Source organism: Canis lupus, chromosome 1 (genome assembly GCF_048164855.1).
Source record: "Canis lupus baileyi chromosome 1, mCanLup2.hap1, whole genome shotgun sequence".
NCBI classification, from domain to species: Eukaryota; Metazoa; Chordata; class Mammalia; order Carnivora; family Canidae; genus Canis; species Canis lupus.
The window spans coordinates 8,618,427-8,633,469 of NC_132838.1; the positions used below are offsets into that span (position 1 = coordinate 8,618,427).

Here is a 15,043-nt window from a genome sequence, read left to right on the forward strand (position 1 = left end):
CCCTCATGGACATCTTTGATATGATTTTTTGGAGGAGAAGGAAGGATGCAGTGAGAAAGGAGAGGTAAAAATGTTGTGCATCAGCTCCCAGTAATCTTAGAAGATTTATACGACGGTGCAACAAGAAACCTAGCTCTGCAAAAGAATGTGATTTGTGACAAATGTGAAGGCCGAGGTGGTAAGAAAGGAGCAGTAGAATGTTGTTCCAGTTGCCAAGGTTCTGGAATACAAATAAGAATTCACCAGAATGGTTCAGTAACTTCAGCCTGTGTGCATGAAGCACCAGGGCCAGGGGGAATGGATCAGTCCTAAAGACTGATGTAAAGGCTGCAATGGAAGGAAGATAATTCAAGAGAAGAAGGTTCTAGAAGTTCATATTGACAAAGGCAGGAAAGAGGGCCAGAAAATAACATTCTATGGTGACGGAGACCAAGAGCCAGGACTGGAACCAGGAGATACTATGATCATTTTAGATCAGAAGGACCGTGCTCTGTTTACTCAGCCAGGAGAAGACCTATTCATGTATACGCATATACAGCTGGTCGAAGCACTGTGCAGCTTTCAAAACCCAGTATCTACTCTTGACAACCAAACCACTGTCATCACCTCTCAGCAAGGTCAGATTGTCAAGCACGGAGATATCAAGTGTGTGCTAAATGAAGGCATGCTAATTGATTGTAGACCATATGAGAAGGGTTGTCTCATCATGGAATTTAAGGTAAACTTGCCTGAGAATGGCTTTCTCCCTCCTCTCCTTTCTCTCTTTGCTGGAAAAACTCCTACCTGAGAGGAAAGAAGTAGGAGAAATTGATGAAATGGACCAGATAGGACTGGTGGACTTGGATCCAAATCAAGAAAGATGGCGCCATTACAGTGGGGAAGCATATGAGAATGAACATCATCCTAGAGGTGCTGTTCCGTGTCAGACCTCTTGATGGGGCCAGTGAACAGCACTGCTGGCATTTTATATGCTGTTGTGAATGAGTAAAGGACTATAATCATAGCTCACTACTTGTTACTGTTTTTGTTCTAATATTCAACTATGGCAGTGTTTTAAAAGTTAAATGAAGAATACACTCAAATACAAAAGTTCAAGAAATTACACATAGTAACGGTTATAATGAGATTTCCAAATCTCTTTTAATATATATAGTAACAATTATAATTGTAACAATTTATAATATTTTAATATCTGGGGTTTTTCTCTTGCCCAGGTCTTGAAGACATTTGGAGAGTGTCATGGCCTGAATCTCTGTGTCCCTGTCCAAGCCATATGTGATGGTCATCCCCAGTTTGATGGTATTTAGAAATGGGATTTTTAAGAAGTGATTAGGTCATGAGGGTGGAGCCCTCATGAATACGATTAGTGCCCTTAACCTTTGTTAAGGTCTCTTTAGACCCCAGAAGGCTCCCTTGTACTTTCTGCCTCATATTGTGAGGACAATGTGAGATGGTGGTCTATGAACCAGGAAGAAGGTGGTCTCCAGGCACCTGATCTTGGAATTCTAACCTTCAAAACTGAAAAAAAAAGAATCCATCATTTAAGATTTTTTTTAATTTTCTTTATTTGAGAGAGAGAGAATGAGTGAAAAAGTATGAGGGGGAGAGACAGAGGGAGAAGCAGACCTCCCTCTGAGCAGGAAGTGATGCAGGGCTCAAGCCCAAGACCCTGAGATCATGACCTGAGCTGAAGGCAGATGCTTAACTGACTGGGTCACCCAGGCTCCCCAAAATTCCATTTTTTTATAAGCTACCCCGCCTATGGTATTTTTGTTATGGCAGCCAGAAGAAACCTAAAGAGACAAGATTTTAAAGTAAAAATGAGACTGAATTTGTTATTCATTTATTCATATATCTTACCAAAAATAAAGTATCCCCTTTGAAAGTAATTCAATATTGAAATGAAATAAGGTGGATACAAAAATATAAGAATCACCAACTAATTTTTTTAGTCCAGAAATTTCACAAATGCAACTAAGGGCCTTATAATGACAATGGCATCCACTGATAAGCTCAATTTTCTGGTTGGAAATTAAAAGCTCCATAAGCCTGAGGAGGTTTATTTTCTGTGTACCTCTTCTATTATATTGGTGTCATTTTGATCATCACTGAACTGGTAGTTGCTTTGCTCCTTCAAAGCTCTCACTAGAAAAAAAAAAAGGATTCTCATCTATTCCATAATGAGAAGCTCTCAATCGTTAGTCAAATGACCATATTCAAAACCTGTATTTTCTACAAAGCATACTACCATTTTAGCATTTTCCTTGATAAAGTATCTGCTTTATGATATGCCTCAGACTTTAAGCTACTTTCTTGTTACACACATTTTAATCTGATCAAGGCTCTTCCTTGTAATTATGTCTTACACTGTTATCATTTTCCACTGGTCTTTTCAAATTCCACTTGGTGTGGGGTCTGATAGCACACCTGACCTTCCAGGTACTCATTCATTTTGCAGCAACCTCTGGGCACCTGCCCTTCTGACTTTCTCTTCCAGGATGTTTTTTTATTCTTGCTTTTTGCATCTCTCCACATGTTGCTCTGGAATGATTTATCATCCTTGTTGTTCTTAGGAATCACTATCGCTCTAATTGCAAAGCTAAATAAATTGCACTTCTTCACTGTCACTTTGGAGAATTGCTTTCAGTAGAACATTTCTAATGATGGCCTAGAGAGCTCCTAAAAAATAAGGTCAGAATCACTGTATTTCAAGAGTGTTACAAAGCATTCTGAGCACAAAGATCTTTTGTATATACAGGCAAACCATGGACACACTGCACGTTCAGTTCCAGACAATTGCAACAAAATGCGCATCACAATAATAGGTCAAATGATGGTTTCCCGGTACATATAAGTTATGCTTATACTATAGTGTAGTCTGGTAAGTGCACAACAGCATTTGTCTGAAAATGTACATACCTCAAATTAAAAATATTTTATTGCTAAAAAATGCTAAACATCATCTGAGCTTTCAGTGGGTTATAATCCCTGGTCACAGATCACCATAACAAAAATATAATAATGAAAAGTTTGAAACATTGTGAGAATTACCAAAATGTGACTTGAAGTAAGCAAACACTGTCGGAAAACATGTTGTGGACAGATTTCCTCCACCCAGGCTGCCTCAGACCTTCACTTGCATCTGCAAAGTGCGCTAAAGTGAAGCGCAGTAAAATGAAGTATGTCTGTAAAAACAGAGAGTCGGCTAATTTTACTCCTATAATGTAAAAGTTTTTCCATACGTTTCAAATATTTTGACTCTCAGCACTATTGTCTCAGCCTCAAAACTATGAGAGACTGAATACAGAAGTGGACGGTGGTCAGACCAGATGTAGAAATTGAACTCTAGCCTCCAGCCTAGACAACAACTAGTCCAAGAAACCAAACCACTCTCTGCAGTAGCCAAACCAGAAAACCAGCCTACTCTGCAAGTCACACTTGTAGGAAGTCAGACCATTATCTCTAGCAACAGTCCAGGAAACCAAACAGTAACCCTTGCAGTGATCCACCCAAGCCAGGACTTGATTTATGATTGACAGCTTTGCTAATAGCAGTCAAAGAAAGCCAAATATGCACCTGGAACCCACCACATAGGATGCCTTGCTTCAGGAAAGCCCACCTGCAGCTCCCCGCTGATGCCCTCCAAACAGGGCATATTGGGAGCCTTCCTCTCTTCCCTATAGAGCATCCCCCCTGCCTGCCTCTGAGTTTCTGCTCAGCCCAAATGATGGTGGCCCATCCCCTTGCTAGCGCGAGCAAGCACTGAATAAACAGCCTTTGCCAGTTCTCATTCAGGTGGTCTTCATTTACACCCAACCTAGCCTTCAAAAACACTGGTCGAGCTTAACTTTTAGATATAGTGTGGACGCTAACATGCCCACTTTATTTACTGTTTTCTTATTCCTAGAGACCTAAGGCTCAAAGTTCCAAATTTTGCTGCATATATTCCATGGAAATCACACTTACTACAGTGGCTTTGTACTCACCACAAAATAACTAATGCCTTTTTATCTGAGGATTTACGTATTTATAAATTAATCTTTATTGGGTGTTTGCTATGTGTGAAGCACCAGGGGAAACACAGATAAACCAGATGTGATTTTAACATAGATGCTCCCGGTCTGATGCCATCAACTATTTCAATGAGGATGACCTATCACATTTGCATGTCAGACTGAGCACAAGGTAACAAGGTATTTTATATCTAATGAGAAAGTATGGACTCCTCCTTGGGCTCCCACCAGCTCCCACCTGGAAAAGTGGTTGGGGAAAATCAAAGTAGTGTAGCCTTCCACACTGAGTTAGGACAGCTTAGGACCCTATTGAGATGGTTCTGGCTTCCAGAAATAGTAGTCCAGAGAGCCAAGTTGAAAAGAATCAGATCACCAGGTGCTTGATGAGAACACAGAACTCTGTGTCCTTAACAGGAAGCTTCATTTTTATCCTAGGCAAATATAGGACTTTCCTTTGGACTACTAACAAAATCTCTGACAGCAAAGCCTGTATCAAAGCTCAGAACTGGCTTAAAAGAACAAGAGGAAAGCCCTTTTGTACCTGTAACTTTTCCCATCTCACTTCTGGACAATGCTGGTTGTTCCAGAGTGGACCCTGTTCCCTTTGGTGGCCCAGCAGCCTTTCCTCCAGTTACTCAGGAGTCCACGGAAACCCTTGTAGGGAGCATCACTGTCCCAGGGACTCCTGCCTGAACACATGCAGATCCACGGCTTCCAATACAGACCTCTTCCTCCCCTACCCCGGCCTAGTTATTCCACCATTTGTGAGAAAGAACTACTTCTCCATCCATGAATGCCCATAGCTGAGGAGTATCTAGAGAGGCCTTCAAGTAGAAGGATCAAAGAACAAGCAGCATAATAATGAGGTTGCACCAGTCTTGAAAAAAATAAACATGACAATTAAGAGGAAGAGTTATATGGCCAAGTAGCATGCAGTTCAATACTGGGGCTCTTGCCAGGCACAGGCGTTCGGATGCAAGAGAATTACTAATCACCCCATGTGCTCAGCTCACTCATTTGTTTTGGTCTCTATTTAACCCGACAGGCATGCAAAATTCCCTGTGTGGTGTGGCCGCTGAAGAAAACTGTTAGTCCTTCTCATCATGTGTCATGTAGGATTTTTTTTCTTTTTCCCCAAGCTATACTTCCAGGAGCTCATCCTTCTGGCTGCCTAGCTGAAAAGGAATATTTGTAAATCTCAGTTACAAGGCCCAGCATGAGCATCCGAGAGTATGCAAATTTCAAGCCCAAGCTCCTGTGTGCTCATCAAGCCAAGGCATAAAATTCACACCAGAGTCTGATTCTAAAATGAAAATATTATACAAAATATTTCGATTACCCACAAACTCATACAACTCCTTTGGGGGTGTATCCATGGAGAACACCTAAATGATGGGTTTCCTAGTCATTAACACAGGGTTGGAATATATAGTCAAGAGATTTTTATTTCTTTTTTTCTCTTCCAGATGAATGACATTCTCCTCTATTTTTCAAGTCTCCTGTAAGAATGTGCCAGGTACCCTCTGGGATTCTTCCGCCAACCTTTAATGTAACCCACCTCTCCATGGTCTTGTGATTAGCTTGTGCCTGCGGTAAGAAAAAAGCTTCCGAGATATAAAAATCGGGGCCTGGACCTTCCTGAAGATGATACATTTACACGTACATATGAATCGCAATTTGAAGGATTTAATTTTACATTCCTTATGCCCGTAAAGTGAACCAGAATGAGATATTCATGATCCCTCCACAAGAAAATAAAGAAACACATCTTAAAGTCACTTACAATCTCATATAAAGTGTGATTTCTAACCCCACCATTTTAATGACGAGAAGCTGATTCAAACATCCCTTCTGCTAAGCCTGCACCAAAGCATTTTATATTCTTCCAGACTCTTTATAGGCTTGGACTGGGTAATTAATCCCCCCAGTGTAATATAATGCAAATATGCAGTCACCTAGAAGCAGCCAGCTGAGCAGGTGATGCAGGCAAGCATCTCAGCACAGAGAACTGCCTGGAAATGCGAGCATGAAGCAGGGGCAGGAGGAGGAATGGGGCAAGAGGTTACAAAATCAACCACACAGCCATTCTCTTTCCAGAGAAAGCAGAATTCACTGGCTGGATTAAAAATGGTCAAGAAAGTTTATTGCCAGTTTATTTCTACAATGTAAATATTATTAGGTGAAAAGAAACAGGAAACCAATTCAATTCCAGCGTGAATGTAAATAACAGTAATGGGCAATATCTGACCTCCTCATCTCCGACTCACAAACCTCCTCTGCTTATGAGAACAAATGCTCCAGGGTGGATCACATCCAGGACCAATGACACTGCATAGGCAATTCAATAGCTTCCAATACGTGACTCTTGTTCACTTTTTCTAGATGAGAATGTGTGGTTAAAAAGATGGACTTCTGAAAATTCTGCTCGCATTTCAAACTTCTTCCCATAAAAGCCACTGTGAAGCTAAGGAATGATTATCCTGGGTTATTATCATTGATTGATTCAGCAAAACCTGGAAAAGGTAGATTATTTTTAAAAGCATGTGTTTTTTTGCAAATCTCTTTAGAATCCCAAGAACTAATACAATCATTAACATGCTAAAGTAACAGCAGTTATATGGGTGTAAGAATTGTTAGTAGATGAAGTAACTACTGATAATCACAATCTCATCACAAAATCATGTGTGTAAAGAGAATAATTTTGAAATCTGGTCATTGTTATGCAGTTTATAATCTGGAAAGAAAACAAAACATGCATGACACAATAAAGATAGCACGAATACCCCGTGTCAACAGGGTGCAAGTCTTTCCAAAGAAGAGGGAAATTGTCAAGGAAAACAGTTTTCAGGTAAGACACCGGTGAAGGACACTAGAATTTTAGCTAACTCTTAAATGGTAAGATATAGAGAAGTGGCATGGAAACATTCTAGCTCTGAAAAATCACATGAGTAACACTGAAACCATACAAATGGTTGCGAACAATTACCAAAAGGAAAATTGATACCATTCCTTCATATTTGCAATGACCACATGACCAATACAACAAAAAATTCTGTTCACAAGAGCCATAATTTTTTTTAAATTACAAAACACTTAGAAATAAATTTCTCAAGAAATGTGGAAGATCTAGAGGATAATGCTCTGAAATGTTTCTGTAAGGCCGACTGAATAAATAAAGCAAGAAGGCCATTCCTCTATGACATGACTCAATACCAATACTGCTGATCATTTCTCTTAATTAATACATTCAGTAGAAATTCAGTAACCTATCCTAATGCTTTTAGAACTCTTCAAAACCTGACAAGTTGATGCTAAAAGACATGTAAAAGAAAAATACAACTTGAATAGCAAAGAATTTTAACAAAAGAAGAGATACTTCCTTGATATAAATAAAACTATAGAAAATTAAACAGCAGGAGTAAAGATACCAGAAATGATAGATAGATCAATAGAACCAATGAAAATATTCATAAGCAATCCCAGCTATTTAGGGCTGAAAGTATTAAAAGGTGGCATTTCAAAGTAGTGGGGAAGGATATACTATTCAATTTGCCCATGAAGTGTTGGAACAATCAGCTATAAATTACACAAAAAAAATTAAATTTAGATCCCTGCATCACATTAATCACATTTTAATTTTCATCATATTAAAAGGCTAAATGTGAAAAAAAAAAAAAACCCTCTGGTAGCAGAGGAGAAAACAGGGGAATTGTTTATAACCTCAGGGAAAGCCAGGAACCTACCTTAAACAGATAGAAAGCAGAGAAACAATAAAGGGAAAATGGATAAATGTAACTACATAAAAACTGTAATCTCTACTACAAATAAGAACCCCAGTCAGGGAGAAAAGATTTGCCTTCTTTGCACAAAGAACTATACCCAAAATTTTAAAACTCCAGACACCTCCCTTCCCTCTACTATCATGCCAGTATGAACATAGCTCATAAATCAGCAAGGATCTCTTGGATCTTTCCTTCTCCTAGATATCCATTTTCAGGGATACAAGGAGACTCATATAAACTGTAGACCCCAGATTACAGGTAAGAACTGGAAAGAAATCTCAAGATAGGATGGGAGTAATGCAGAAGGCAATATAGCTCAGAGAACACAGACAGTACTCTTTCAAAAGTGTGAACACAGGATCATGGCAAGGGTTATACCCCATTTTTGCCACCATGGTTGTGAGATGTACATCGAGCTGCCAAAAAAAAAAAAAAAAAAAAAAGGCCCCATTGGATACAGTTTTGTTTGAAAACCCAATGAGATTTGGCCACAGATAAATCATTTTCCAAAGCAGAGGGAAAGAAAAGCAACTAGAATGGAATTCTGCTCTGGTTTATCTAATACCCCACAGGAAACTTGTAAGTAGGTGGTCCCGGAAAGGCCAATTCATTCAAAGTTACATAAAATACAGGGAACTGGCACAATATCAATGCAAAGATACAATAATAGAAAATAAAAGGTATGTTTAAATCTGTTATTAACAAATGAATAACACTCAGCAGAAGAAAAAAATGTTGCCAAAGAACAGAAAAATCTGCACCAGAATTGTATGAGAAATTTAACACACCTTGAAACGGAACCACAGACATACAAGCCTTATACCATCAGAAATACTACACAACACACACACACACACACAACAGAAATGCAAAGTAGTAGAGACTTCCTAGTAAAATGCTTTTTAATATCGATAAAGCCAGAAAATATATAATACTAAAAAACTAAGACCAAACTTCTCTGTCATTTAAGTAAATGTAAATGAGCCAAACCCAACTACTTAAAGAAGAATTTTTGTCTGGTTCCAAAGCAAAAACAATTGTATATGGAAGAAAAATCTAAATGGAACTGAAAAGGTTGAGCAAAACAAAACCAAAGACAGAGAAAAAAAGTGAGAGAGAAATCATGATCTTATAAAAAGAGCTCATAAAATACACAGCCAAAAATAGCAAGATCAGACAAACAAATAGTAAAGCAAAGACAACTATCACAAATTCCAAAAGGTACAATTCAGCATGAAGACATGGTTCCAATATCATACAGCAAAAAGTATAGGAGATACAAGGAGGAACGGGCAGAAATAAGCTGATACTAGAAGATCCTAAACCAAGTCCAAAGCCTAACGCAAGTAGACAAAACCAAATCAGTATTTAAATGATTTAAGTAACATAATAAGTAAGTTATATAATTTATATAGAAAACAGTGAAAATCCCTTCTAGTTGAGTAGTTACGGGCAATTCATAAAAGTTAGCTACATATGTGACCCCAAAGACATTCATTCAAAAAGCACCAAACTGACAACCACAGTCTGATAGGCAGATTTGGAACCGGGGGACCCTCCTCCACTGGTGTCAAGTCCATGAGTCACATGGCCAAAGATTCCATTAGGTTATTCATCAACTGACCTTCAAGTAGGAAGATCACCTTGGAATAGCCAAGTGGAGCCCTTGAAAGCAGAGCTTTCTCCCTGTTGAGGAGGTGGGAGTCAGAAAAAGGCAGACAACATCCCAAAGCACAAGTAAGACAGGAACTTTGCCGGCTCCAAATGGAGAGGGCCGCAAGGAAAGCCCGATAAGGAAGTTAATTCTGCCAAGAATCACTGAGGTTGGAAGAGGATCCGGGCTTTCCTCTGGCTGTTTTTTTTGCTTCCAGCTCTGTGAGACCCTGAGTGGAGAGACCAGCACAGTTGCCCTTCAGAACCAAGGTCGCCAATGCATGCTGCTTGATGCTGCTGGACTGGAGGTAGCTTATTAAACAACAGAAAACCTCAGCTCAAGAAGCAGAGTTAAACCAGAACATCCAGGTGGGCAGAAAGTGAGAGTACAGTAAGAAAAATAACTCCCTCTCAGATTTTAAATAAAAATATATGAAGATTTGTTTGGTTGTTTAGCTTCATTTATTTTATCCTAAATCTATCGCCAAATGTATGGATACTCTATAAATTTGAAAAATGGATTGATCTTTAAATGAACTAACAAGGTTTTCCTCTGAATTTATATCTGAGGGTACTTGATAGCGTAAGAAATATTTCATCCAAAGAAGTAAAATATCAATAGCAATAAAGAGACTTGTCTTTTTCCCCCCAAAGAGTCAATGAAAACTGTAAGTGGTAATTCATTTGACTACTTTTTACAGTAAAATGCTGCCAAAGTCAAAACAATTACAGCGGGCCAGAGTATTTTACTGCCATTTAGGTAATTACCCATACATGCACGCATCTCAGCAATCCTAAGTAACACCTTCCGAATCTTCATATTCTTCGTATTTGAATGAGCCTCATGCACCATAACTACAAATACTAGAAGCTATTTCAACCATTCAAAACAGTAAGAATATTTATAGTCCCGATGCCTTCAAAATTTTTAGCCCACCACGCTATGGCACACCCGTTTAGTAGCTTCATGCATCCGTGATATTTTTGGAGAACTCAGACTGAGTTTAGATTTATAGATTTAAATAACTCTATAACAAGTCAATTTAGCTTTTCAAAATACCCGTACAACAAGTAGTCTCCATAAAGAGACAGTTTCCTCCACACTGGATTCTGGCTCTTTTCACACATATTTTCTGAAGAGCAGGTTCCCAGGAGATTCCTAACAATGGCTTCCTTTGGATTCATTTTCATAGCAATGATTCATATTTAATTAATGCAACTCAATCATTTCTTTTTAAGCTTTGTCCTCACATAATGAGCCAATTTGTTACCTATTCATTTCTACAGTACCTGTTTTTCTCACACAGAAATGCTGAAGTAGGTATTAGATCACAAACAGGATAAGAGAGAAAAATACTTCCTTTTGATATGAACTTTTAAATTCCATTAAACCATTAACCAGAGTCAACTAAAAAAAAAAAAAAATCATCCAGGAGCAATGACCAACAAATAGAGGAAAGTTTTAAAAAAATACAGAAAAAAATGAGAATGACTACACAACACAAAATAGCAAGTTAATGGAAACTGTACCCTAAGTGTGGATGTTTCCTAAGTCACTGAACACTAAAGAATACATAAAGAGCTCTGAGTTTCTCTCCATTCCTCAGTTTACCTGTTGATTAATCATTTCTCACTGTGTTTTGGGAAAGCCATAGCCATACTTTCTTTGAATACGTCCTCAAGAAATGAAAAGCGCACTATTCCATTGATGTATTTCAGATTTTCCTGGTGGCCAAGCCCAGTTATTTAATTTTTTCCTGATAAAACCAGGCTTGTAGAGTACCCGGTGTCTAGTAAGCACTTTGTGAATGTGTTAAACTTACGACTCTAGCAGACATTCTGTGATTCTGACAGCCAAAGTCACAGAAAGCATTTAAAGTGATGGAGAATATCTGATCAGGAAATGATGCCATTACCCCTTTATTTTCCACACAGTGGAACCCCTCAGGTTGGCAGGGGTGAGCATTTCTCCCAGGCTGGAGCTGCCTCCTTAATTCCAGAATTCCACGGTTGTGTGTGTTTTGCAAAGCTGTGCCGTGCTGGACAACAGGGAACAAGCAGCTACCACCTTCCCACCTGCCTGTGAACAGCACCGTGCCGTGACCATCAGCAGCACACAGGTGGGCGGAATGCATTGAGCTCATGGCTTCTTGGGGGGATCCGGAGTTCCAAGAAGAACTTGGGGGTCGGCAGAGCAGTACTCAGCATGTTCTGATCCAGGGAGCCTGCCGCTGGGGGCTTATCACGCTGGCTTCATCCCCCAGAGTGCAGTATGTGCACTAAACCAAAGACCAGCAGATGCTGCTGTGTCCTCTGTCGCCGAAACACACCTGAGAGCCAAGTGGTGAAGCCAGACTGACCGACCCAGGGGTCCTCGAGACCCCCGGGGGAATTTGTGCTTTCTTTCCAAAGCCCTCTAATCCCCTCCAGGTTCGCCTGACTAGACGTCTTGTTTCCTAGCATGACGATCCCATCCACTGGAGGACACCAGCTGGGCTACATCTAAAGCTACAACTCCCAGGACGCCTGGTGGCTCAGCCGTTGAGCGTCTGCCTTGGGCTCAGGTCCTGATGCTGGGGTCCTGGGATCGAGTCCTGCATCGAGCTCCCTGCAGGGGGCCTGCTTCTCCCTCTGCCTCTGCCTCTGCCTCTCTCTGTATCTTTCACGAATTAAAAATATCAAATCAAACCAATCAATCTACAACTCCCACCTGGCCATTCTGTCTCCTCAGGCCGGGGGTCAGGACAAAAAGGCCCTTGGGCTGCCCTCGGTGCTTTGAACCCAGTGCACTGTCCCTTGCTACCGCCGACCCCGGCAAGAGGAAGGAAAGAACAGAGCTGCCCTGGGCGGGCCTGGATAAACCCCGGATCACCCCCACCTCTGCCGCACAGGGCAGCCAAAATGTTGGCTGACGATGGAGGAAATGAGCCGGGCCTGGAGAGGAAGCGGGTGCCCCCCAGCACCCGGTCCCAACGGCAGGTGCAGCGGCGAGCTCTCTCGTGTTTTCTGCTACTGACCCAGTTGTACTGAGTCACCTTGGAGACTGCACGTGGCCACCACTTTGCGGGGAACTCTGAGCTCAGACGAGCGGGTTTCTCAGCCACCGCGGGCGTCCCCTCGGCCTAGCTCCTGTTCCAGCTTCGGTTGCAGACCCTGTCCCGTGCGGCCTGCAGCCAGCTGGGTGCAGGTGCACCCCGGCGGTGCCCTGCCCTACGCCCATGCTGCAAGGGCTCCCTCCTGCCCAGGGCTTTGAGGGCCCCCAGCAAGGGGCAATGTCTCCAAAAATATCTCCGACTATTTCCACCAACCTCAGAGAGCTAAATATATTTTGCAGTTGCACTCGGTGTTATAGGAGGTAATCAAAAGTCATTGCGATCCTGCCAAACCCTGCTCAAGATCCTGACCCGAGGCGGCCAGATCCATCGCAGGGCGCTCCGTGGGAGGGACTGCGGGGACAGGACCGGTGCTTGCCCGCGGAGCAGGGACACGCGGAGGCGGCGGGGCATGCGGGCACCACATTCCGGCCTTTGCTGACCTTCACCAGGTACTTCTCCTTAACACGTCTGCTCTGAGGGAGGGGCTGGTACTAGATGTGAAGGGGACGGGAAGCCTCCTAAAGCCAAAGCCACTTTCGGGACTGATTAGAATGCTATTCCTAAGAAGTTCTGGACGAGGTGGCCTCTCAGGATTAGACCAATGGAAACAGCATTAGTCAGTCCCACCATGAGCCTCCTACACACCCCAGTTCATGCCACCATCCCAGGATACAGGCAGACACTGCAAAGGGCACCCAGGGAGCTGGAGAGGCCCTGATGGAGGGTGGGGGGTGGCCAACGTTTAACTTTCTCCCTAAGACGGGTTCTCTCTCTCCATGGAGAACTGGCAGCAAGCTCCCTGAGCAGACCCAGCCCTAGGGAGGCATCAGGGCTTCCATCACAGGCCTGCACTCCTTGCTCCCGCACCAGCCACGCCTGGTACCGGTTACTGCAATGCCCTCCTGCAAAAGGATTACGGAAACCACTGAGATCTTCCTTTGGGTCAGGCCCTGTGTTATTGGAATCCATTCAAGCCCCACATGGCAGAGGATGTTAAAACCAAATGCAAAAGCTGTGCCTTCCCATCCAGAAGTTCCCAAACAGGGAACTTATTAGAGGCCACTCACCCCTGCACCTGCTGGAGTGTGTGTGCGTATTTCCCCGTCCTTGGCACCAGGCAGGGAGGGCTCTGTCGACACTATCACGGTGACAGATGGCTTTATTCGCCATGTCCAAAGGTATCCCAGCCAAAAGCAAAACGAGTCCACAGCAGGTTGAATCCTCTATGAAAATACCTAACAGGATACCTGTCAGGAAAATATCCACATAAATCCACTCAGCTCAAGAGAAAGACACTGAGCACTGGTTGCCACAAGGAGCATTTCATTTGACAGGGTTACAGAAACACTTCTCCCATTTCAGGGGTCAGCAAACTATAACCCATGAGTCAGATCAGGCCTGTTGCCTATTCTTAGACAGCCTATGAGCCAAGGAAGGTTTTTAAATTTTTAAATGGTTGAAAAAAATGAAAGGAAGATTTTTGTGATGTGTGAAAATGGTATGAAATTCAAATTTCAATGTCCATAAATAAAGTTTTATTGGAACCCAGCCACATTCATTCATTTTCATACTGCCTGAGGCAGCTTTCACACTACCAGGACAGAGATGCGTAGCTGCAAAAGCTTGGAATATTTATCATCTATTTTGTCATTGGCTGAATTGTATCCCCAAAGATTCATATGTTGGAAGTCCTAATACCCCATACCTCAGAATGCAACTGTATTGGGAGACTGGGCCTTTAAAGAAGTGATCACGTTAAAATGAGGCTGTGGGGTGGGCCCCAATCTAATTGGACTGGTGTCCTTATAAGTGGGGATTTGGAGAAATCGGTATCCTATTCAAAAAGATTGGGGGGGAGGATATGCAGAGGAAAGCCCATAAGGGCACAGCAGGAGGGTGACCATCTGTAAGCCAGGAAGAGAGGTCTTAATTCAGTAACTGAATTGGATAACACTTTGACCTTGGACTTCCAGCCTCTACAACTGTGAGAAAGTATACCTGCTGTGCAAGTCACCCAGTTTGTGGTACGTTTGCAGCTCTAGCAAACACAAACACACCCCTTTACAGAAAAAGTATGCTGACTCCTGTCTACACCATGAAATCCTCTACAAATTCACCTGTGTTTTCAACTATATAGCTCAGTATGTCATCAGGGTCCCCAGAGAGTATAGCCTGATTCACCCTATCTTCTTCCAAGACCAGTGGAGAAGAGGCATGCATGCTGTTGCCATTTGCAGAAGGTCAGGACACACAGTCACCCCAGCTCACCACCAGGTCAGAAACGAAGGACCACCTTGCTGGGTTCAGATGACACCTGCAGATTTCTGGGTGGGGGTAGAGACAGAGACAGTTCTGCACGTCTGTCCCAGCATCAGGCATGCATCTGCCCCTAAAACTCTGCTTACTGGCTCTAGGCTGTTTCCCTTCACATTGCCTTGGTGGCTCCAGGACATCAAGGTTAGAAGCACTTCCACGGGCTCTGATACTTAATCCCCTTATA

At 42.2% G+C, this 15,043-nt stretch overlaps 1 protein-coding gene and 1 long non-coding RNA gene across 2 annotated transcripts; both read left to right on the forward strand.

Moving 5' to 3' along the window:
• The first annotated feature begins 218 nt into the window (after positions 1-218).
• Positions 219-5,791, forward strand: LOC140630353 (dnaJ homolog subfamily A member 1-like). The gene is made up of 3 exons (XM_072820369.1): positions 219-718; positions 1,215-1,299; positions 5,480-5,791. The coding sequence occupies exons 1-3, from the start codon at positions 461-463 to the stop codon at positions 5,485-5,487; spliced, it is 351 nt and encodes a 116-aa protein (XP_072676470.1). The 5' UTR covers positions 219-460; the 3' UTR covers positions 5,488-5,791.
• Positions 5,792-6,867: 1,076 nt separating this feature from the next.
• LOC140630358 (uncharacterized) lies at positions 6,868-12,131 on the forward strand. Its single transcript, XR_012028120.1, has 3 exons — positions 6,868-9,817; positions 11,384-11,568; positions 11,879-12,131. It is a non-coding gene; the product is annotated as an uncharacterized lncRNA (long non-coding RNA).
• The last annotated feature ends 2,912 nt before the right edge of the window (positions 12,132-15,043 follow it).

What these genes read in the sequence shown, in the direction of transcription:
- LOC140630353 (XM_072820369.1), top strand. Translation starts at nt 461, where the DNA reads ATGATCATTTTAGATCAGAAGGACCGTGCTCTGTTTACTCAGCCAGGA. An exon ending in GTCTCATCATGGAATTTAAG is followed by an intron (nt 719 to 1,214) that starts GTAAACTTGCCT and finishes TCTCTTGCCCAG; the next exon opens with GTCTTGAAGACATTTGGAGA.